This window comes from Rhineura floridana, chromosome 2, assembly GCF_030035675.1.
Source record: "Rhineura floridana isolate rRhiFlo1 chromosome 2, rRhiFlo1.hap2, whole genome shotgun sequence".
NCBI lineage: Eukaryota > Metazoa > Chordata > Lepidosauria > Squamata > Rhineuridae > Rhineura > Rhineura floridana.
In genome coordinates this window covers 46,473,393-46,499,037 of record NC_084481.1, presented here as the reverse complement: position 1 = coordinate 46,499,037, position 25,645 = coordinate 46,473,393, and the positions used below count along the sequence as shown (strand labels likewise).

The 25,645-nt window shown below is 40.9% G+C and overlaps 2 protein-coding genes across 5 annotated transcripts in view; one reads left to right on the top strand and one right to left on the bottom strand.

Moving 5' to 3' along the window:
* The first annotated feature begins 4,008 nt into the window (after positions 1–4,008).
* Positions 4,009–13,201, top strand: G6PC2 (glucose-6-phosphatase catalytic subunit 2). The gene is made up of 3 exons (XM_061612693.1): positions 4,009–4,229; positions 4,531–4,640; positions 13,122–13,201. The coding sequence occupies exons 1-3, from the start codon at positions 4,009–4,011 to the stop codon at positions 13,199–13,201; spliced, it is 411 nt and encodes a 136-aa protein (XP_061468677.1).
* Positions 13,202–20,680: 7,479 nt separating this feature from the next.
* The window catches only part of ABCB11 (ATP binding cassette subfamily B member 11), a 70,952-nt gene continuing 65,987 nt past the window's right edge, over positions 20,681–25,645 (bottom strand). For all 4 annotated transcript variants that reach the window (XM_061608570.1, XM_061608571.1, XM_061608569.1 and 1 more), the window contains 2 exons: positions 24,855–25,001; positions 20,681–23,244 (listed from right to left, as the gene is read on the bottom strand). In XM_061608570.1, the coding sequence (XP_061464554.1) occupies positions 23,044–23,244; positions 24,855–25,001 (348 nt within the window). In that variant the 3' untranslated portion in view covers positions 20,681–23,043. The remainder of the gene's footprint in view (positions 23,245–24,854; positions 25,002–25,645) is intronic.

Below are 25,645 nucleotides of genomic sequence, written 5' to 3'. Positions count from 1 at the left end.
CATGTCTTTTAATTTCTACCTGCACTCCTGCCTGTACTTGTTTGCTGTAATTTGTTTTAATTGAAGTAGGCAAATAGTCTGACCCGATTTTAGGCAGCTTCCTAGGTTTTTGAATCCTGCATCCATTACCTAATGCATGTGTGCAGTGGGTCTTACACTATGCCTGTACCATAGGTGAATCTGTCAATGTCAGTGTCTCTCAGTTTTCCCATTTCCCATTGTTTAGTTCCAGTTCTCCACATTTTTACAACTGCTTTGCAAAATTCAGAGAAGTGCACATTTCAAAGGATACTGACTGAGTTTCAGTTCCTATATTGTTTTGGAAAGTAAGAATTGGGTAGGTTGTTTTTAAATGCAAACTGAATCAAATTTCTCACTTATCCCTAGATCTACTACAAATCACGCAGACACCTTCAGTAGATCCTGATCTACCTTCACCCTCTCCTGCCTTATAATACTTGCTCATACCTGCATATTTACAAATAAACATGTTATTACAAAGACACTGTCTAGTCCCTTCTCTAAAGGAAATTGATTCTCTAAAGACTGTACATTCAAGTAGTTAAGGAAGAAGAACACAAACATTCCCCCCCATTAAGAGTAAATTGTTTTAAGGTCAGTAGGTACTTTCTATAGGCAAGACTGAAAACAACATTGCCTTCAGACAGTCTGAGATGAGCACCTAAAGACTCCATAAATAAGGAATTTAACCATCTGGGCAGCTGATTTAGCAAGATTTAAATGTCACAGATAAGATTATGTTACTGAAAAATGCATTTTTAAAAATTTCTTCAAGCAAAGCCCTTCACATTCTGAAGCAGACTGAGAGGCAAGGTGGTCTAGTCATGCCAATAAGCTGCTTATGCTAAAATAATTTCCGTGAGGCTCAGAGTGAAACCAAACCAGGAGAAAGTTAATGAAGAGGAGGCCAGGGTTTAAATACTTTAAATAAATAAATAAATAAATAAATAAATAAATAAATAGCTTAACATACTCCTCTCCCTAGAAATGAAGCACTACAATTAAGATAGTATTTTAAATCCTTTTTGAACAGTTGCTGATTTATTCCCAGGCTATTTCTTTCACAAACAGTTTAGCAAAAACATATTGGTATGTTACATACGGTTATAAATGACATGGTTGCGCCACCATGTGGAGCAAAATCAAATGAACATTTGACACACCCCTTCATGTTGCAACTGTAAGGATGGTGGGAAAGATGGATGTGGGCAAAGCCACAGTGGATGGGCCATTCTGAATTACATAACACAAATGCTTCTCAGAAAAGCAACATTAGGCAGTCCAGTCGCCGCTCTGATGCCTTTCCACATAGCTTTGTCAAACAGTGTAGGACTTGAATCTGCTAAAAAAAAGGCTCCTTCAAAGACGTTTATCTCTGCTAAAGTAAATGTGAAGTGGCTGTCTGTGGAGGAGATCCTTTAAGTTCATCCACTGAAATATTCTATTATATGAATCAAACCCAATCATTTTATACAGTTCCATTAAACACACAGCTTATATGACTGGAAAAATCTCACCACCACCCTCAAATTTTTAATTAAAGAGCCATAACAGGTTATTTACTTGGTATCCTCACCGCTTTAACATTGCACTGTGTCTTTTTATTATTCCTTGAGTGCATCTTTTCCTTCATCTTATTGGCAGGGATCTGTTGCCCTGCACTCTGTAAAGCACCACACACATTAATAAATAATATTCACTAATAGGCAAAAAACCTTGCTGTTTAAGAACATACCTATAGCCCACAGTTATTCTAACAAACTTTAAAAAGCAGGGAAATTGGGCAGCTATAGTGAATGCACAAGGGGAGCAGGAGACCTGACCTCCTCTCTGAGATATTGGACTGCCCTACAAATTGGTCAAAATGCAAACACCATTTGGGTTGGTCTTTCACAGTCCAATCCACTTCCTCCATATATATGGAGCGAGAAATGTCAGACGTCCAAGTTGGATTCAGAAAGGGAAGAGGCACCAGAGATCATATTGCAAATATACATTGGATAATGGAACGGACCAAGGAATTTCAGAAGGAAATCACCCTTTGCTTTATAGATTTCAGCAAACATTTGATGATGTAGATCATAGAAAAAGTATGGAATGCTTTAAAAGAAATGGGGGTGCCACAGCATCTGATTGTTTTGATGCACAACCTATACTCTGGAAGTGGTTACTGTAAGGACAGAATATGGAGAAACCAATTGGTTCCCAATCAGAAAGGGTGTGAGACAGGGGTATATTTTATCACCCTATTTGTTTAATCTATATGCAGAACATATATGGAAAGTGGGATTGGATCAAGATGAAGGAGGTGTGAAAATTGGAGGGAGAAATATCAATAACTTAAGATATGCAGACGATACCATACTAACTAGCAGAAACCAGTAATGATTTGAAAAAAATGCTGATGAAAGTTAGAGGAAAACACAAAAGCAGGACTACAGCTGAACGTCAGAAGACTAAAGTAATGACAACAGAAGATTTATGTAACTTTACAGTTGACAACGAGGACATTGAACTTGTCAATGATTATCAATACCTTGGCACAGTCATTAACCAAAATGGAGACAATAGTCAAAAATCAGAAGAAGGCTAGGACTGGGAAGGGCAACTATGAGATAACTAGAAAAGGTCCTCAAACGCAAAGATGTATCACTGAACACTAAAGTCAGGATCATTCAGACCATGGTATTCCCGATCTCTATGTATGGATGTGAAAGTTGGACAGTGAAAAAAGCGGATAAGAGAAACATCAATTCATTTGAAACGTGGTGTTGGAGGAGAGTTTTGCACATACCATGGACTGTGAAAAAGACAAATAATTGGGTGTTAGAACAAATTAAACCAGAACTATCACTAGAAGCTAAAATGATGAAACTGAGGTTACCATACTTTGGACACATCATAAGACATGATTCACTAGAAAAGACAATAATGCTGGGAAGGGAGTAGAAAAAGAGGAAGGCCAAACAAGAGATGGATTGATTCCATAAAGGAAGCCACAGACCTGAACTTACAAGATCTGAACAGGGTGGGTTATAACAGATGCTATTGGAGGTTGCTGATTCATACGGTCACCATAAGTTGAAATTGACTTGAAGGCACATAACAACAACAACAATAGGATCACATGATATTGTGAGTTATATGTTTTCCTGCTTCCCACTCCAGATTGCTGATGGGAAAGAATTACATGATGGCACCATGACTGAGGATCAGTGACTGAACAGGTTACAGGGAGAGGGGGATGGCAGCTCTTATCGTGGACTAAGTCTACCATATTTATTAACAGCAGCATGTAGTTCTGCCTGTATTCTCAATATGTTCATGACCAGCCCAATGTCTTATGTAAAGAAGGTAACATATTTGGCCACAACCATTTTAAAAACCACTATAAGAGATTTTGTTTCTGTATGTATTCTCACTGTTTACAGTTACAATTTAGAAGCATAAGTGATGAGCATGGCAACAGAGGCAGGTTTTAATTTCAAATAAAAAAGCAAAGCTTTAATGACTTCTGTTGGGAGCAATTATTTGTGTATTTTTCCTAGTCTTTATAACGGTAGCAGCAGCGGTAGTTCATCAAGTGTACAAATGACTAATGTCCAGTCTTGGAGTAAATGAGCTGTGCAAAAGATTCAAGCAAACATGGCCCAACTGTTCATATTAAAGTTACAATTACATAAGACTTGTATTTAATATCCCTCACCTTTGCTCACAATTTGGTGCAGATTAGCATGTCCTTCAGTTCCCTTTCTGTAATTAAAACAGCAAACAAAACCCTTTTTCCAAAACCAGGAGGTCAGTGCATCTATGCAAAGAGTCACATGCTCCAAGAACAGACAATATAAAAGCAAACGGTCACCGTCACTCACTGCTTTCCTGTTCTTATCAACTGTCCTTCCATGGTTTCAATTCTCCTACTTAAGCTAAAGAAGGAAAAGAAACCTGCTCATTTTGTTTGAGGGGTTCAGTCTTAGAGCAGTGAAGATGGATCTGCTCCATAGCAATGGAGTGCTCATAAGTCAGCATTTGCAGAAGGATTACAGATCTTACCAGAGCTTTCTAAACTTCATGTCACATGTTGGAGATCCTCAGAACATTTTTTTTCCAATTTATTCTCGTCTTTGGTTCCAGCTTAATCAAGTCATTGCGGCAAAAATGATCTGGGTGGCAGTGATTAGTGATTTGTTCAATCTAATATTTAAATGGTAAGAGGATTGTTTGGATTTTTGCTTCCTTAGAAACTTTATGAAATGCAGGGTTCATGGTCTTCTGAGATGAAAAATCTTTCAATGAGTGATGGCTGCTTAAATGATTAGTACATAGGGTTTGAAGAGCTGGCTTTTTCCCTTTTCAAACAATGGAAAATAAGAATTCTGTTTCAGTTTATTATAATAAATCTGATCTAGTGATCAAGCAAGAATCATTAATATGAAAGACACTGGTATACTGCTAAATAATGTGTTGTGTTTGTGTGTCCACTGAAGATGATGTATTCTTGTCTGACAGGATTTTATTTGGTCATTGTCCATATTGGTGGGTCCAAGAAACAATGATGTATCTGAACCAAACAAGCCCATGTCTTGAGCAGTTTCCTATAACATGTGAAACAGGCCCAGGTAAGATATGGAGTATGATCTGAAGGCACATGAGGCCACCACTTTGTTGAAGCTAAGTGGAGCCCAGTCTGGTCAATGCTTGAACAGGTGATCACCTGGGAGCCATATGGGTTCCATGAAAGAAGAAACATGGGATTATAAATGTAAGAATAATAAAATAAACAAATATATTTGTACTTTCACTGCCATGGAATTGCAAATAGCCAGCTGACAAATTGTGAAGAAATTAGAGAAGAAATTAAGAGATGAATTAAGGAAGGAATTTCCTTAAATTAGGGGGGAAATTAAGAATTAAAACACCACGAAGAACTGAAAAGACATGATTCAATGTTTTGTGACAAGTGACATGTACTTCATTGCCTTCATCTGTAGAAAACAGTGTAGAAAGTATTCTTCTTCTTTAGAACTTGAAATGGGGTTTAAGTATTGCCAGGGGTCAACAAATCTTGTCAGTCACAACCCTGACTTCATTTATTGGCTAAAAACCTGATGGGCAGGGATCAGAGCAGCCAGTACTAACAGATGTCGGGGGGGGGGGGAGCTGACATTTTGGCAGAGCTTGGAAAAGTTACTTTTTTGAACTACAACTCCCATCAGCCCAAGCCAGCATGGCCACTGGATTGGGCTGATGGGAGTTGTAGTACAAAAAAGAAACTTTTCCTTTTTTTTTAATCATTAATTTTATTCAAATTTTCAAACACAAAACAAAGCAAAAAAGAAACAAATTAAACAATAAAATAAAATAAAATGTTGACTTCCGATTTGTCGCAGATCAGCTATAGGTCTATGATATATAACAAACCTGTCTCTTAATATATTACAAAATCACTTTCCTCCACTAGTTATCTTAATTAATCATCAAATCTCATTAACATCACTTTATTCTTTCCGCAAAAAATCAAAGAGAGGTTTCCACTCCTTGAGAAATATATCCATCGATTTTTCTCCAAATAAATATGTCAATCAATCCATCTCATCAAGTCTGCTAGGTCCAATAATTTCAATAGCCATTTTTCCATTATCAGTGTTAATTCCATCTTCCAACTTCCATCCTTGCACCCATAATAATCTTGCTGTCATAGTCATAGGCATATAGTAAGAGTCTGATGGGAATTTCCTTCATCACAAATATTTCCCTGCCATCAATTCTGAATGTGTTACTGAAATATTGTTGCAAAGTCATATCTCTGTTCCTCTTTCTCACGAAATACACCAGCACATCTCTTGAGAGTTTTTCCATTGTCATATATCTGGAATTAATTCTACAAATTTTCTCTATTTCAAATTCCATCAAATCATTCCAGTCCAGAAATTCCATCGAAACATTGATAGCTTTATCTCTGATATCTTCATCAATTTCTCCAAGGACAATGCCGAATTCCAAACAATAATCTTTATCTCCAGGATCCACAAACTCCAAATATTTTTCCAGTTCCACACTTGATATATCTGATCCAATCTCCAGGACTTGTATCCTCCCTTTAATTTTTGCCATAAAGTCCAAATCTTTTTCCAATTCCACATTTGATACATCTGATCCAATCTCCAGAATTTGCTCCTTCCCTTTAATTTCTTTTTCATCTTCTATTGCTTGTCCATCTGCTTTTTTTCTCGTATAATCCTTTATTTCTTTCAACTCCTGTTTCACTTTACCAAATTCAATTGCCATCTCTTGTCTACTCTGTCCCAGTTCTTGTTTCGTTATCTTAATCTCATCCATTATCTTCTGAAACATATCCAGAGGGGAAAACCCTTCCAGGGGTACATCCAGGGTCTCTGGCACTTCTTTGATTGTCATTCTTAAAGCCGAGGAAAAAACCCTTCAAATTTCCAATATAGCCACAATTCCCAAGCAAAGAGTAATTTGCTTCTTTTTCCAGCAATAAAGGAATTAATATTTCAGGCCTGTTGACATCATCTGGCCAGCACAGCTCTTATCTCCCGCACGTCCAAGGATGCAAAACAAATTTTCACAGCTCCAAACAATTAGTAACATACACGAACAGCAGATTCGTCTAAAGAAAGTAGCCCAAGAAAAAGTAATCCCAGATATATATCAATCAAATAATCATCTAAATCAGATTTTCTCTTCGGGTAAGTTGCCCCTCATCCGTTTTAATCTTTATAGTTTCCAAATTCAGGCCAGCTTTTTGCCATAAAAAATAAGATAAGCTTTTTAAATTTTCTTTCCTCCTCCTTAATTCCTTGTATAAAAGAGAGAAGTGTAACTCACCCAGGTATCTTGATTGCTGATTCTTAAACAAATCTCTTTTACTGTAGTAATTTAAGCCAAATGATAAGATTAGACAGAAGAAAGCTCGCCCGTTGTGGATCGTTTAAAAGAAAAAACGTCTCGCTTTTTTCAGCACAGCTTGTTGGAAGTCCTAACTCCGTCCTCGGCTGCTAGGTATGCCTTCTTATCCCAGGGAATTCCTGATCAATTCCAGCCACCGACAGCCCAACGAAGTTTCTGTGGAAAATCTTCGGTTCACCCTTGCCTGGGAGAACATTTATACCAGTCTGATTTTAAACTGAAAAAAGCTTCCTCTGAGACAGAGCTCATCAGAGGCAGCCACAGGCGGAGCAATCCTTCCGGGAAGTCCAAAAAAGTAACTTTTCCAAGCTCTGCATTTTGGTTTATATCTTTTGAACCAGACCACCTAGAAACATATTTTTTTTAAATGGAAGCTAAGAGTCTGGACATTGAGGAGACCTGGAGACCTCCGAAAACCAGAGTCTCTGGGTGAAAACTGGAGACTTGGCAGCCCTGTTTACTCACCTGCTCCTCTATCCCAACCCAGGAGATGTGAAGTTTTACTCAGCACTGCATTTTATGTATGTGTGTGGGTATGTATATATATGTATAGTTACTAGTAAATAAAATGTGTTCTGCAAGGATAGATTTCTATTTCTGGCTACCCCTTGAGTTGGCTCTTCCCTTACTTCTGAGCCTCAAGTACTGTTGGGAGGAAATAATGTGCTTTAAAGGTGCTCTAAACATATGGTGAGAACACAGCCCAAGGTAAATTTCATGACCCACGTTTTTGCCACTAGGTCCAAGATTGTCCAAGTTTCAGACTTTCCTATTAATTAGCATTTTTGTGAACAGTGTATGTGTCAAATTTCAGTTTTCTAGGTCAACTAGAAGTTCTGTGGGAGGTTGTACCTCCCCCCCATGTCTAGGCTGAGGCTACAACCCTGTACTCACTCACCTGGGAGTTAGCCTCACTGAACTCAATGGGACTTACATTTGAGTAAGAATGTATAGGATTTGCACTGTTAATATTTCCCTTTCAGACTTTTCTAGTAATTGGAGTGTCTTGGATTATGTACATGCCAAATGTCAGCTTTCTGGGTACCCTGGAAGATGTTCAGCAATTTGAAGTATACTTTGAATCCTCTTTTTGCAGATGTGTACAGATGCCCTATTTTTCAGATTTGTGGAGCAATTGGGGTGTTTTGGACTATACATATATCAAAAGTGAAGGCTCTAGACCAGTGGTTCCCAATCTTCATCAGTACGGACCCCCTTTGTAAGCTCATAAAATTTTGTGACCCCCCCTGCTAATTGTAATTTTAATCTCTGTTAATTACTTCACGCCCCCCCCAGGTTGCGAACCACTGCTCCAGACCTACGGCTTCCAAACTTTCCCCCCCTCAGACCACTTGAAAATTGCTTTTCTGCCTGTTGAAGCAATTGTAATGTGCTGAGACAAATGCTGTATGATTTTTAATTGTATTTTATTGCTTTTTATGACTATATTGTATTTTATTGTATTACAATTTTCATTCTGTAGAATAAAAGAAGCAATAAAACTATAAATAAAAATCAATATGACTAATGCAGACATGCTATGGACCATCTGAATGAAGCTTGCGGACCACTGTTTGGGAACCCCCGCTCTAGAACACTGAGGCTCCCTTACTCACTGACTGGAATACTGAAAATGTTGGGTAATCTCCAATCATATAATAAGTCTGAAAATTAGTGATGAATATATATTAAGATTATATTATATGATCCAGTCACCTGGATCAGGGGTTCTGAAACTGTGGTCCGGAGATGTCTGTGGATTTGTAGTGGGATTTGCACATCCAACATATTGAATAGGCATATTGATTTTTAATTGTATTTTTATTTCTTCTTTTATTTCCTGTATATTGTATTTTATGTATGTCATTCCATAGAATTCAATACAATAAAATACAATATATGAGAAAAAGAAGCAATCAAAATACAATTAAAAATCATACAATATCTAGGACAATACCTTACAATTGCTATAAAAGGCAGAGAAGTCATAAAGTGGCCCGCCAAGACCATCAGCAATTTTCATGTAGTCCGTGGGGGAAAAAGTTGGGAAACTGCTCGCCTGGTTCATAGGATTATATAATAATTTGAGGAATAGCTACTAGTAAAAGGCAATCATTAGATATTTCTGAAAATGTGAACCAAAAGTAATTACTTAGTCATTACTTTTTCTGTTTTTTCAGGCTTATCAGCAGGGCACACTTTACATTGCTTAAAAAAAAACTTGCATGTATTTCAACACTCTTCCCTGCCTTAACTATACAATCTGGAGAGGAAAATGGAAACATCTTTTATACATTAAATGTCTCTTTCAAATACTGTTGAGTTCTGCATTACTTAGTAGGTTAAGCAATTTTAACCTCTTGAATGCAGCTGAATCACTGTTAGATAACTATATATTTTTGCTCTGTGCTACGTCTACAACTCACGGTGAATAACAACATTCACCCTCACAACAGCTTTGTGGGGCTAGTTGCTACCAACCCACCTTGATAGACAGAGCAACTGAAGGACACAGATATGTGAGAGATAAAGCTTTGAACAGTAAGATCATAGCTGAGCTGTGATTTAGACTCCAGTTTCCTGGGCTGAAGTCTTACATTTCCCTGCACTCCACTGGCACTCTGAATTCAGCATCCCCAATTCAACATATTCCACTGTAATACTATAGATGCTTACTATAGCTGGGGACCAAAGCTAACCAAATGTAATGGCAGTCACAAAGATTGATCTTTGTGTCATTCGCAATCATTTCCTGCATCTGGACCAAGATGTCTTTTGCATTTGGAACAAAAGACATGTGCTCTAAAGTCTAAACCAGGGATGGGGAACCTGTCAGTGACCTTCTAGATGCTGTTGGGCTTTAATTCCCACCAGCCCCAGCCAGCAAGTTCAATGGTCAGGGATGATGGGAGCTGTAATCCAGCAACCCTTGGATGGCCACAAGTTCCCTGTCTTTGGTGTGAACCACTATCTATTTGACAAAAAATATTCCCACAATCAGCAAATATTTATGGCTGTGTTTTCATTCTGCTTGGCTAATCTTACACCTTTGCACAACTCCCATTAGCAGACTATGCAGCTAAAGAAGAGAGTGTGGCTGTCTTGGTCACTTCTGGACATTGACAGTTATGTTTACATCACCCATTCTTGTACTCCATGGCTGCTTAGGAAAACATGTTGCAATATTGTGCTACGTACTTTTCAAATGCAAAATATAGGACCCCTCACTCAGGCAGCATACAATCAAACTGGTATACTGCATTTATAGTTTTGTTTTGTTTTTTAAAAAACCCAGACTGCTGTATTAAAATTGCTGCATTGAGTTCTGTGTTAAAACATACAAAATTCTTCTAGTGGCATGAAGGCAGATTCCCTTTGAGAGAGCTAGAGAGAAAGAGGCATCATACTAAGGCTGTCACGTGAGGAAAGAAAGTTTAGCTGATTAATGATACAAATTTTTATTAATCAACTAAATCTGCATTTAACTGCATAAATATAGTTCTGAGGGGGGAATTAACCATTAGATAGCAGCTACTCTCTTAGAAGAGTCATTAATTACTTTTCTGTGTGTGGAAGAAGGAGCAATCCTATACCCACTTACCCAGGAGTAAGTTGCAGTAAACTCAAGGAGACTAAAGTCAAGGAGACATGGTGGTTTACTGTGTGTTTGGTGTTACTCACGTCTCCTTTTAATTCACTTGGTTCAACTGACAATTCCAGCAGACAGAAGCTATCATGCAGTTTTCCCCCGGTAAATTTATACTAATCCAATCCACTGATAATATGAAAAGGGAAGGGGAAAAAATCTTCACTCCATATCTCTAGTGGTTGTAGATGCTTTGTTCCAATGCTTTTAGGGGTGTGTGTCAATTGTTCCCCTCTCTATGCCCACTCGTTCCTTCTCTCTTTGTTCATTTTATTTCCTGTGGGCTGACAAGCAGCTTCCGGCTGCTCTTCTCTGTTCTACCAGCCTTTTTTATGTTGCCACAAATGGTGCCATTATTTTTCTTTTCCCCCTAACTTGTGTGCAAAAGCATAATACTGCTCAAACAAAGATTTGTATTTCAGCTGTATCCTATCAGTGAAAATACAAATAACCACACTTCTGGGTTGGTGTTTTTTTTAAAAAAATGTATTTACAGTAGCTGGTAGAACAAACTGAGCATGCTCAGTTGCCAAGCAACCAGAGGGAGTGGAAATGTTAAATTAGAGGGTATGGTCATTAGGAAACTGTGTGACTGATCCCCTCAATGTGAATAGAAAATATTGTGTTTGCAGCTGGCATTGAACCCATACTGTGGACAGTGCAAATAGAAAAAGGAGGTAAAAACAGTGTCTTTAGTACACTTTAGTAATGCTGCTGTGTGAATAAGCCCTAAGTTCTAGTAGACATGTATAAGGTTGTGCTGTAACTGTTGCTGTTTTCATTTGCTCTAAATGCATTATTGGGCTATTTAGAACGCTTTTTTCCCCTTGGTGTACATGTCAGTAATTTTCACAAACATTTCTGACATTAAGTGAACAATCAGCAATGCTTAACAAGTCCTGAAGATGCTGGAATGTCACCTTGTGAACTTAATTTGCAATGCATGAAGAGTTCTAGCTCTGAGCAGGGGATTTAGGAAATACTGTTTATATCATGCCAGTTACAATCCCAATTATTCTTTTCCTGTTAATAGTGCTCTCTGTAAATTGCTAATAGCTACACAAGGGAATTCTAGTTTTTAATTAATTTACTTTTGACAACATGGATGTTTCCAAATGAAATGGGAAATAATTAACAGATTGTGTTTACAAAAGACGTCTCCCACAAATCTAAGATTGGGAGACGTCAAATACTCTTTAAAGGAATAAATCTTGCTTTGGAACGTCATATCTCTATAACGAATAACCCTTGTCGGGACACATACTCATCAGTTTCAGACGCCACCTTACAGCTAAGCAACTGTGGTGACTGATGCCTAATTCAGACTCCTTGCCCTTATTATCAGATTACTTTTAAAAAGTAATAAATTACAGTTAGTTACATGGCCCCAAAAGTAGTAATTACCGTTACAATTGCAATTGCTCTGAAAGTAACTGATTACTTTTTCTCAAAAGTAATCACATTTCAGTTACTTTTTTAAAAAAGCGCCTACAGGGTGCTGGCCTTGGCTGCTGCACATCTAAGTAACATAAAACAACACTGAAAATAAACACACACATACAGAGGTAGTAGAATAATTCTTTTTATCCATAAGATAGCAATGGTGGTCTCTCAGCTGGTAAGGGAGGTGGGGAGGGAGGCAGAGGCCAGTACTTCAGATCTCTGCAAAACCCAAGTGCAACCTCCCCCCGCCAGCAAGCATAATCTCTCACACTTAACCACCTCCCGGATCCTGCCCTGCCACCAACTAAGGGATACTCACCCAGGCAAACATTTTCCCCTGAGATGCAAAAAAGTTAAAATATTGCAAATGCAGCACAGTAGCCAGAGAGGGTGGTGGAGGCCACTTGGTGTGCCAAGTGCAAACACAGTATTCACACACACACACACACACACACACACACACACACACACACACACACACACACACACACACACACACACAGAGTCATCTTTCACTTCCACAGTTCTTTATCTCCATTCTGCTGCTGCCTCCTTCTTCTCCTTTATCCATGTTCATGCTCTCTGGCTCCTTTTCCCCACTACTCCATTCTTCACCACCACCATCTGTTTTTTTAAATAATTGTTTTCTCCACTCCATCCTGTCTCACTCTCCACCTCCTCCCTTGTCGCCTCCTACCCACCCACAGAGCATGAGGGAAGAGCGATGCTGCACAGAAGCCCAGTTTGAGGCACATGACTTTCATCCACAAATCAGAGGAGCAGAAGACTTCCCCTGCTTCCCCCCTCCAAGTAATGCCCAAAAGTAATGCTGGAAACATTACAATTACTCCATAAAGGTAATACAATTACTCTTAGTTCTATTACAATCGAAATGTAAAGGAATTACCCACTTGTTCCTCAAAAAAGTAAGGAATTACAAGTAATTTGTTACATGTAGCTAATTACTTCCAAGCTCTGCTTATTATTAAGAGAAAACTCCACAATAAAATGCTGTGAATTGCCTCAATGGCAAGATAGAGTCTGGCCATATACAGGCATGGCTCTTTCCCCTCATCAGGTCAAGATAGTGATGACTTGACACACCCAGCTATCAGAGACCACAAGGAGGATGCAACAGAGCTTTGGGTGATGTCATGACCCTGAAGTAGGGATGTAGTTTGGAGTTTGATGATGTTTCAGTTGTCATTTCGACAAACTGGCAGCTGGTTACTGTGTGTTGTAATTAACACTTCATTATCTTCAGCTTTTCCTGTTTCAACCTCTTCCATTGCCAAAAAAACCTTTGTTTTTTTCCCCTAATGATAGCCTGCTATTTTTAAAAATTCAAAGTAAAGAGCTTGGTAATTGCCATCAAGTAGGCATCTTGCCTCAGGGTTATTGTCTGTCTGATGAAAGGAGATGAAAGTCACACACAGACACAATTAAATGAGGTTTGTGCAGTTGATCCCCCCTCCAGCTCAACTATATGATTTAATTTTGAATGTTGAAAACTCAACCCAATTTATCTTTAAGACTTGAGTGCTGCTGTCTGCTGAGTTCTTGATGTTACAGTTAGCTTATTTGAAGTTAACCAACTTTGCTTCCTCTCCCCCTCCATGCACCTTGGTCAATTTTTCACTTTCTGTGGTAAGATACTCTTTGCCTGCCCGAGGCAACAGACCAGTAGTGAGTTTGGCTAAAGTGCCAGAAATTATAAAACAAACAGCTACAAGGAGGGGGGAGAGGTTAAGAATCAAATTATGAAGACACAGTCTGTGTTGGAATTGCTTTTTAATATGTTTTTTTTAAAAAAACTTTTTTTAAACAATATGTTTTTTAACCCTTTTTAAAGTTGTCTTTAAAGCTTTTAAAATGTTTTTAAAGTTGTTTTGTTTTAATGTATTTTAAGGTCTGTTTTTATTATGTTTTAAAGTGTTTTTAGTGCTTTTGTTTGCCGCCCTGGGCTCCTGCTGGGAGGAAGGGCAGGATATAAATCAAATAATAAATAAATAATAAACAATGGATTCCATCCTCAATGGCACAGAAGTTAAAGGGAATACACATGTCAGCAGTTCAGACTGAATCAATAACAATGTCGTGATATTCACTGCTGTTTCCTAGCAAACAAGATCAGTCCACAAAGATAGTGAACTTTCAAATTGCAAGTTCGATGTACAGTTTGCTTTTATGAAATTTCTCACCCATTCCTACCCTGGAGTCATATTCCTGTTCTTCTGGGGATGAGGAACCAGAAGGGGGTAGAGCTCTTCGGGCCAGCCCCAGAAGTGCTTCCACAAGATGAGCTTGTGGGGTCAGTGCCCCTCTTGCCCAAGGATATGGCACTGCCATCCTTGGATGTGGGGGACTCCATTGCAGAAGTCCCAGGGAGCTCCATCACAGTAGGAGATTACTGGAGAGGGTTGGGCCCCCTTAACTGAAGAAGCACCTTCCATTGTAGTTGTTCTTAACCACTGGGATGCAATTGCTGCCAACATGTAGGACTCAGTATGCCTGACTGTGGCTGAAGCAACGCCAGAGCTGTATTCCTATAGCACAACCTGAGCCATCCATCAAGCCTAAACACTGCCTCACCTTGCTTCTAGTCTGAACCTCACCTTGTGTTGTACCCAGCCCGGCTCTGCCTCGCCTTGTCCTCCACCTAGCCCGTGTCACCACGGAGCAAAACAAAAGCTTCCAGGTTGTTCATTTTGGGGAGGGATTCAGTCACATTCCAGCAAACGCAGGTTATGCAATTAAAGTCAATTTGGAGCTCTTGCCAAACAAACCCACTTTCCCCCCAAAATTTGACTTTTTGCAATAAGGAAAGTGAAGGGAAAATGCACTGGAAAGTGTGGGATAACATTTGCTTGATGCAACTTGGACTAACCTCCCTGCAAACAAATTGGAATGCATGCTAGATAAATAGCCAACATCGTCTAACCTCTCTGCAAACTTTGTGTAAACCAAGCAGGATGAATGCAGGCTGTCTGGAAATGACCCATGTGGTCTGCCTACATAGCTCTTAGCAAACAAAGTACAAAGACAGCCATGGGTCAGCCCATGCCTCACGTCTCACTGAGCTGCCTCTTCCATGGACATGACTATTTATTTATTACCTTTATATCCCACATGATGATGTATATGTTTCTCCCCTTCCCATTGTATCATCACCACAACCAGAGCTTGGAAGTAACTCGTTATTTTTAATGAGTTACTTTTAATTTGTTACAATTTTAAATAACGAGTGGGTAATTCCATTACATTTGGCAAGTAACGGAACGACTAGTAATTTCCCTACTTTTCAGCAGCAACTTTAACGTTTCCACGTTAGGTTGGACGTTACTTGGGGGCGGGAACAAGGGGAAGTCAGCTCCTGGCTGTGATTGGTTAACACAAGACATGTACCTCACACTGATTGGACCTCTGCGCAGACTGTCTCTTCCCTCGTGATCTGTGTTAGGAGGCACGAGGGAAGAGGTGAATAGGCAGGGCCTGCTAGCGTCTGAGAGGAAAAAATGGACGCCGGAGGAAAAAGCCAGGGCAAGGACAACGGAGGAAAAAGCAGCAGCAGAATGGTGAAGAGCTGTGGAGGTGAGTGACGATGATTTGTGTGTGTGTGTGTGCGTGCGCCCATGGCATTTTTGCCCCCCCCGCCCCCGCGGCCCCTCTGCCCCCCCACTGCCTCTCCTTGCCTCGTTGCCGCCCCCTCCATCAATCACAAGGCACTTCTGAAACTTTGGCGAGCTTGGAAAAGTTACTTTTTTGAACTACAACTCCCATCAGCCCTAGGCAACATGGCCACTGGATTAGGCTGATGGGAACTGTAGTTCAAAAAAGTAACTTTTCCAAGCTCATTACTTCTCTTCCTTCCCCCCTTTTTGAACTCTCCCCCTTGTTCCTATGCATACCTGTGTGCTGTATTTATCCAGACAGAGCACTCCTGCCTTTTAAAATGCCGGCTAGCTTTTTATTGTATATTTATTTGAACTCCATCTTTCTTTTTATTTGTATTTTTGTCCTGTTTAATCACAAGACTGAATTGTATGTGGGACAAAAACTGTCTCAGTAATAATAATAATAATAATAATAAAATAAAAAATCATTAGGCGTATAATAAATGGCTTAAGGCTGATTTTTTTGTTCTTGGCAGAGATGAGGTGAGAAGTAGGGTCCTTGCAGCTCCTCCTCTCAGTCCCCCAGCTGTCAAACTCATGTTCTGTGAGAAAGAGAGAGATTCCCAGTCCCAGAGAGAGATACTGTTGACAATCTCTGCTAATATCTATACAAATGTACATAACATGCATCACCTGAACTCACATGATCTAGAGTTACCTTAGATCTTGCAAGATTTGCAAATGAGAAGCAATAGGGTTTTATATTAGTTCTGATTGTCTGTTGGGCTATCATAGGTTATATTTTTTTCATTTTCTATGGCAAAAACTCCAACTTCAGTGGAATTTATGTGATGTGTTCTAATCATTTGAATTTGGCTAATGAATGCTTTATTCTTTCATCAGAACTTTAGCAATAGTACTAAAATATTAATAAAAAAGAAAAGGGAAAGAAAAAATACTTTACATACATCATTCAGCTGTATTGCTAATTATAGATATAGATATAAAAGATAAACGGCATTTTGTCAAAAGTATTTTTGTCTACATTTTATACCTCATCCTTGGTTTTCCAAGCTTGGCATGGAATGCTTCTCATACAGAATTAATTTGAAATGCTGCATATTTATTATCATAATCATCATATTCAAAATAAAATATATATGTACCGCCTTCAAGTTGATTCCAACTTATGGTGACCCTATGAATAGGGTTTTCATGAGGCTGAGAGGCAGTGACTGGCCCAAGGTCACCCAGTGAGCTTCATGGCTATGTGGGGATTTGAACCCTAGTCTCATTTTGTTCTCACAACAACCCTGTGAGATAGTAGGTTAGACTGGCCCAGGGAGGGTTATTCAGTGAGCAAAAATGATGCAAATAGGATCTCTTTTAATTGTGCTATCGACCTGCTTACTTCCACTCTGACTGGGGGATCTTGCAGCATGGGGAAGAGATGGGGGCACATCACAGCTGAAGTTCACCCACATAGGAGCATTATCTCTTGTTTATTACAGAGACGCCTGTTGCAGGTTTTGCTGCTGAGAGCAGCAGTCAGTTAGTGTGGCCACTTGAGTCACAGCTTGTTGATCCTGAGGAGGCAAAACTAGAAAGTGAGGTTCAGAAAGGAGGCCCTGTGCATGAGGAGGAGGAGGGCATGAAGCAGTGCCAGTTGCCCACAGCCACATCTGCAGAACAGCAAGTACCATGGTTTGGCTTTGAGAAAGCTTGTACATTTGTGAGCCAGAGTGGAAAAAATGTTGTTGTACGATGCAATTACTGCCTTCCAAGGATCAAAAATCTGAGATCAGCTGTTTCCTCCTCATCCAATGTGAAGAAACATTTTGAGGTAAGCCTTTGTCATGCTGGTCCTCAAAGAGTGTCCATTGTCTATTTATGTTTAAATTGTGAAGTTCCTCTTCCATTTTTTCTTGGATTCATGCTTTGTTCTTCTTTCTCAGAGGGCACACCCTGAGAAGCTGAGAGCAATTGAAGAAGCAATAAAGGCAAGGAGATGTGGCCTTCCTGAACCAATGCATGACACCCCTCCTCCCAAAATGCTGAAGCAGCAGCAGACAACCCTTGAGAGGTGGGGATCTGGCAGGGAGCCTGTCACCCAGAGCAATCTCGACAGGAGAATCATTGATTTCATTGTAGAGGAGACATTACCACTTCAGACTGTGGACAAACCATCATTCATTAATCTGGTTCGCATTGGACTCCCCAAAGATCTCACCATCATATGTGCCAAGACTCTGAGAGACAGAATTGAGAAGAGAGCATGCCACATGAGAGAAACTCTTGCAAACCGAATGGGTGCTGTGGCATGTATAGCAACCACTGCAGATTGTTGGACCAATGGCAAGAAGAGTTACTTTGGGGTAACAGCCCACTGGATCAACCCAACTACCCTGAAACGTGAGGTCGGGGCCTTGGCTTGTAAGCGTCTGAAGGGGTGCCATACATACGATGTCCTTTCAAAAGCACTGCATGATGTACATGTGCAGTACAGGATCCACAACAAAGTTATGTGCACTACTACAGACAATGGCTCCAACTTTGTGAAAGCGTTCAGAGTTTTCATGGCCAAAGAACCAGTGGAAGCTGCAGGCACCAGTGACGATGATGGTGATAACCAGGAGGAGGAGGAGGAGGCTGAGGTGGAGTTTGTGCCTATCTGTGAGATCCTGGACACAGGACCTGAGGCAGAGGAAGAAGCTGCAGACTCAGGAGAGGATTTTGTTTTACCACCACACCAGAGATGTGCTAGCCACACCCTCAACCTTGTGGCAACACAAGACATAGAGGCCATGCTTTCTGACTCCTCCAAAAGTAGTCTTCTTGGTCCTTTCAAGAAACAGTTTCGTTCCTTGATGGGAAAGTGCAGCAAGTTGTGGTCCAAGCAGAACCAGTCAGCACAGATTGCTGAGTATATCCGTGCGCAATGTGGTGTGTATCTGAAGGTACCGAATAAGACCAGGTGGAATTCCACCTTTGATGCGTTGAAGCAACTACATGAGCTCCTGTCAACTGTGCCACTAAAAATGCATGCCATAATGGACCGCTGCTCCTTGTCCAGGATCACAGCTGCTGAGATTGAAGTGGTACAGGAATACACAGAGATTATGGAGCCACTAGCCCAGTCCCTAGATATCCTGCAATGGGGGAACGGCATGTTCATGGGGTATTTGCTACCAACGCTCTGCAATCTGGACCGCAAGCTAGAAGGACTGGAAAACAAACCTGAGAGGTACACATACTGTTTTCAGCTGCTGAGAGGTGTGCGCGAAGCCCTAAGAAAGCGGTTTGCAGCTATCTGGGAGGACAAGAGGCTTCTTCTGGCAGCCTGCCTACACCCTCGCTTCAAACTAGATTGGCTGGAATCGTGTCAGGCCGCCACCCATACCAACAAGTAAGAACATTAGGGAAGCCCTTTGGGTGGATTACTCCAAGGGAAATGTTGTCTCAAGGGAGGCATCAGAGGGCTTAAGGTGGTAGGCAGGGGCTGGGCCTTTTCTTCCTGGGGCTCCTCATCACAACCTTGGGTTGCTGCAGGTAATCCTTAAGGGTCTGCTGTGCTGCCCCATGAGTGTGGTGACTTGGTCACCTTCCTACCTTCCATGTCATCATCCACAGGCTCAGGCTGGACCCTGAACCAGGGGACATGACAAGCATCAGGAAATGAAGAGCAGATGATGGTTTCCTAACATATATGTGTTAACATATCCTCTCTCTTTCTTAGATACACAATGGAAGCCTTGTTGAAAGCTGAAATAAAGATGGGTGTACTTAATGAGGACAGTGATCAGTCTTCAGATAAAGACCAGGAAGGAGATGACTTAGAAGATGACTTCTTTAACTTTCTGCCCCAGGGCAAGAAGTCAGCAGTGGCCACTGCTGAGGAGGAACTGGTGAGGTACCTGAGGTCTCCCAGCAGGGAAGTGTCATCACTCCATGGCTTTCCACGTGTGCTGCGGTGTTTTTTGCAGCACAACACAGGCATGCCTTCAAGCGCCGCAGTAGAACGCCTGTTCAGTACTGGTGGCAACGTAATGACTGTAAAAAGTCATTCCTTGTCTGACATGCTCTTTGAGCATCTTGTTCTTTTGAGACATAACAGAAACTATTATAAAAGCATTTCAAGTGTAAAATTTGATTTCAAGAGTTGGGGTATCTTCATTGCTTGGGGGGATGTGAGATTCTGTTATGCCATTATGTTAATCTTATGGATAAAATTTTTTATTCTACTACCCCCTGTGTGTGTGTGTTTATTTTTAATATTGTTTTAGGCTTCTTAGATGTGCAGCAGCCAAGGCCAGCACCTTGTAGGAGTTTTTTTTAAAAAGTAACTGAACTGTAATTGTAGTGATTACTTTGGAGAAAAAGTAAAGTAATCAGTTACTTTCAGAGCAACTGTAATTGTAACGGTAATTACTACTTTTTGGGCCAAGTAATTGTAACTGTAATTTATTACTTTTTTAAAGTAATCTTCCATGCTCTGACCACAACCCTGTGAGGCAGGTTAGACTGAGAGAGAGTGGGTCTTTTCACACTTAGTCCAAACATCTGAGGACCCAAGGTCACATGGGAACATAGGAAGCTGTCACATGCCACATCAGACCATTGGTCCATCTAGCACTGTACTGCCTACATTGCAGGGCTGAAGAATACTGCACTACATCATACTGGCAGGAACTCCCTGTGTGTTCTCATGGACCTGCAGGACTCCAGGTTCAAAGACAGGAAGCTTCTGAGTACTGGTTTCTACAGAGCGAACAACACAGGGGGGTGTTGCCCTCATGCTTTGTGTATGAGCTTCCTGAAAGCATTTGGAAACAGTTTGATCCAGCAAGACCTTTTTAATGGACTATGTGGATCTCGTGTCCTACCCCTGCCTGCCTTTTCATGACATCCACCTCATTCAGCCTAATGGTAGGATCTGAATGCGGTTTCTTTCTTTTTTAAAAAAAGTGATATTTAGGTAGCATAGTTGAAGACACAAAATAGCAAAGATTCCAAATGCCACTGCTTGCTTTAGTGAAAACGTATATTTGTACACAAGGTGCTAGTTAGCCAAATTGTGGATTGAGGAGGAAAAGGCAATATACATTCTCCTTTCTGTATAATTGCTTCTATTCAGGAAACAATTTAGATTCTTTACTTACCAGCTTTCCCCAACCTGGCTTTGGACTACAATTCCTACCAGCCCCAGCCAGAATGGTTGTTGTGAAGCAGGGCCAGCTCCAGGTATGTGGGGGCCCTTGGACATCAGCTTGCCCTGGCCCCCCAGTGGGTGGGTGGGTGTGCGCACACACGTGCCCCCCCTACCTGTCTAGTCTTTACCATTGCCCTTAATGAAGACGGTGGCTGCGGTTTCCCTAAGGGGAATGAAGCCTCCACTGCCATCTTTGTTGATGGCACACGTGCTATGCGCACACATCTCTGCCATCAACTAAGATGGCGGCAGCGGCTTCAGTACCTTAGGGAAGCTGCGGCTGCCATCTTCATTAAGGGCAATGCTAAAAAGCCGGCTGACAGGTAAGTGGGGGGGCATGGGGGGCACGGATTAAGGAAGGGGAGCGGAGGGCCCCTCAGGGGACCCTGTAGCTCTGGGGTCCTCAGGCCAGTGCCCAACTTGGCCGCCCTTTAGAACCAGCCCTGTTGTGAAGGTTGCTGGTTTAGATGTTCACAGTTAGACTAGGTTGCTCATTTCTGCAAACACATGGTAAGAAACATTTCCTGCTCCCACAGGATTGACTAATGTGACGCTGATTTGCCTTTCCCCCTTTTTGTGTTTTCTTTTCCTGAGTCAACAATAAACACGGATGGTAATTTTACTGTCATCTCTGCAGCATCAGTATAAACAACCCTATGGCGGAGACTGATCTCCAGTTTTCCCCTCCCACTCTCAGCTGCACTCCTGGTGTTTTTTATATTGCGAAAAGCACTGTGGCAGCTCCATATGCCTTTGTAATGAGCAAGTGCTTGTGCAGGGGAAAGGACAGCTCACTACTGTAAGAAGAACCATAGCTTAGCGGGGAAGCACCTGCTTCTGAAATATGTCCTCCCAGGTACAATCTCTGGCATCTCAGTTAAAAGATATCAGGTAGCAGGACTGGGAAACACTTTCGTTCAAGACCTTAGGAAGCTGCTGACACGGCTGGGTGAGATGAAGGCTGCAAACACAGGAGGCACCAGATCAAAGAGTTTTGCATTAGCCAAACCTGGGAGGGGACAGGTTGATTTCCCGATCAGCTGTGAAATTTTGAAGCGGAATTTTTTAAAGAATGCACTCAAGCTGCTCCCACCAGGTTTTACAGTAAGAAGGGGCGGGGTTTGAGTAGCACAGTGTGCCCTTGTTTTCAGGTGGAGATGCACTGGAACCAGCAGAACAGTGAGTGTGTTTTCACCCGAACATATTCAAGATATAACAGCTGCTTTATTTTTTTTTAAAACCACCCAGAACAACATCCACTTCCTTGGCAGACAGGCACACCCAGCCTACAATGCTTCCTTTCTGTTTATGAATGTATGGACACTTGTGTCTAGGTTAGGGATAGGATCTGTTGGCCGGTTGGTTTGAAAGCATTAAGCCAACCTAATGGGCTGGTATCGATTTGAGTTCTTTCTTTATCTGCAAGTCGCTGCTTTTACCAATCCTTTTTCCCCCTCAGAAAAGCAGATTATATTAATATTAATATCAATATTAATATTTAAAGGACATGTCAATAAATTAAGGAAATATTGATACATTGAAAGAAATATCAATAAAATATTAACATTAATATCGATGTGAATTTTTTAAAAAAAATCCATTTCTGAAAATAGCTGCGGAAAATCACTACATAAAAATCAAATCCTTAACAATAGCAAACAAACAAATTAATGGAAAATTCAGTACCAAATCTCAACTGGGCGGAATTCTAGCCCATCCCTAGTCTAGGTATTTCCATGATCACAATTGTGCGTTCAGTAGAAGCATTGGGACATGTGGCTGGATGCCACCATTTGCCCAGATTATCAAGTGGAAGCATCCTTGTGGACCTAGGGTTGTAGGTCTGCAGTTGTTTTCCTCACTGGTGCTGCATATCGGTGGGCTAATAATCCAGACATATAATTTGATAGAACTGGTTCTCCATTGACAAAAATCAGGTTCTCAGCACTCTCCCTGCAGCATCACAGTTTCAGATATTGCCTTTCTTCATACCACTGCAAGTTTTATGACTGAAGGGACAAGTCACAATCTGGCAAGTAGGGCACCTCCATAGGTATATTATTATATAACAGCAGAGTCAACTTTGTGTAACATAAAGACTGCTGACATGCTCATCCTGGCCTTAGTACATCCCCAAGAAAATCATATCGATCGTGTCAGAGGTTAAGTGTGAAAGCTCAGCTGATCGGTGCACCAGTGGTGACCAGTTTGTAGTATGCCCCTTCCTGGGCCATCAGTTCTTCATGAGTGCCCTTTTCGATTATCACTCCTTGAGACATGACAGCTATGATATCAGAATGCTGAATGGTAGACAAACGGTGGGCTATGACAATGCACGTTCGGCCTTCTCTAGCTTTATCCAGTGCAGCTTGCACAGTCTGAAGACAAGGGAGAAAATTAAAAAGCAGCAGTTACTGCAAAATATCTCTAGGTTGCTCATGTGAATTGTGTTCTGACATGGCCATTATTAATTCACAGAACTGATATGTATCTAACCAAACAGTTTCTTCCCCTGCCCACCTGAAATGCACTAATGCACTCAGTCTCGTTGTAACAAAAGCCTTCTTGAGAAGTTTTAATGAATTTATGAGAAAAGAGAGCAGGACTGTGTCTGATGTCTGAACGCCCAGCCTTCAGCTGAAAGTGTGCATCGTACCTGAAGCACAGACAAGAGCACAACTTAGGCTCTTTATGTATAGTTACGAAACCGTAGCATTGTGATCCTGCCCCCCACTCCAACCATTCAATGTGCACGTGGAGAAGGTGCAAGCAGAGTTAACAAGAATCTCTCTACAACTGCTTGGGGTGTCCTCCTGATAGATACAGAAAACCTAAGTGGGCAGGATATGGAGTGGCAGACAAACACTTCAGTGTCTAGTGATGTAGTTGTCCAGGGATCTCGGGGGTTTTAGACCCTTTATTTTTTTGGGAGCAGGGTCCCAGCAGGCTCCCTATGTCTCCAGTATCCTACACGATAATCAGCATGAAAGGGGAGCATATTAGCCACTGAGAAGAACCTTTTAACATGCTTCCTTCTCCTTTCCTGCTGATTGGAACCAATCAGAGTGAAAGTACCTCCACCCTCCCAACCCCAGCTGCAGGGGCCCCTCTCAACCACAGGGGCCCTCAGCCTGTGTCTAACCTGGCTGTTCACTGGTGCTGGGCCTGTTTAAATATATATTTTATTTTAATGCAAACATTTCTAAATGGTAAGTTTGGAGAAAATTTAGAGAAGTGCAAAATTGGAGGGAAAATTATGTTCTGATCCATATATAAATCAGGCAGATGCAAATTATTTCAGTTCACTTAAAAATGCAGACCAAATGAAATTCTCTTCCATCCCTAACCAGGCTGTAAGTTCTACACAAAAAGATAAATTTCGGACTGAGACTGCATTCCTTTGGAAGAGCTGCCAAGGTGCAAGGCTGCCCAAAGATACTCCAGTGAACTATTCTTTCTATCCACTCCACTCCCCATCCCTGAACTTTCATCCTACTGCCTAGTTGGCAGAATGAAGGGAGCACCAGCATTACAATGTTTTGATAAGGGAAAAACTGAAGAATTAGAAGATGCATCAATACATAGATTAGGAGTGAGAGAGAGTGACCAAGGAAACATGTAAAGAGCAACCTGTATATATTGGGAAGGTGAACCTATAAATAAAAAACTTTGTTTATGACATTCACAAAAGTAATGCTTGAGTGGTAACACAATATTCCTGTCTTAGATTACTGGAAATCATTTTTTGGGTACTTGATTTCTTTACAGTGAAGAGAGTGCTTCCAATGTTTAATCTGTGATGACTTGTTCACAGATGCACATCACCATTTGATGCTGCCATCATCAAATGGTAAGCATGCAGGTACGAACCAGTCCCTGATGGTTCTATTTATTTATTTATTTGATCTAATATTAGTTCTAATAAAAGAAATTATCCCGCTTGCTCTATTATTCTCAATCCATGTAGTTTACTTTCACTCCTGTTTACCTGTTCACTTTCTGTATCTAATGCAGATGTCGCTTCATCCAGTAGTAAGATCTTGGGATCTCGGACAATGGCTCGAGCTATAGCAATGCGCTGCTTTTGTCCACGAGACAGCAATGATCCCTGAGCTCCAACATTAGTTTCATATTTCTGAAAAACATACATGTGGCTGAATTTTAAACAACTGTTTATCATCAGAAATATGCACAGGACTGGAAGAAAATAATTATGCTTGTGGGGGCAATGGAGCATGAAACCAAACAACTCTTATTCCTATTTTATTGGTGATATGAACTATCTTTGATATTAGGAAAGTTCTCTTTTGCCATCCCTCCCTCCAGTTAACAGAGAAGATATCTGCCCTGTACAATCCACATGACTCAAATCACGGTGTGCCATAAGCAGAGTATCATGTGCCATATGGTAGGTGTCTACCGCTGATGCCACTTGGGCTAAATCTAGTTCATTAAGGGTGCTGTGTGGTCTTTTGCTTGCCAACTCAGAAGTAAAAGAGGAAACGGGAGGGCTGTGGAAATGGGACTTGCCAGTATGGTATTGGAGGGAGGGATTTGGACCTTGGGACTATCCTGCAATCACTTCTCCAAATGATTCTCTGGGGAAAAAACAATTTATTTATTACATATTTGCCCTACACTTCCTCCAAGGAGCTCAGGGCAGAGTACATGGTTTCTATTCCCTTTTAATCCTCACACACCCCTGTGAAGTAAATTAGGCTAAGAGATGTTGCCTGGCACAAGGTCAACCAGTGAGCTTTGTGAATGAGTGGGGATTTG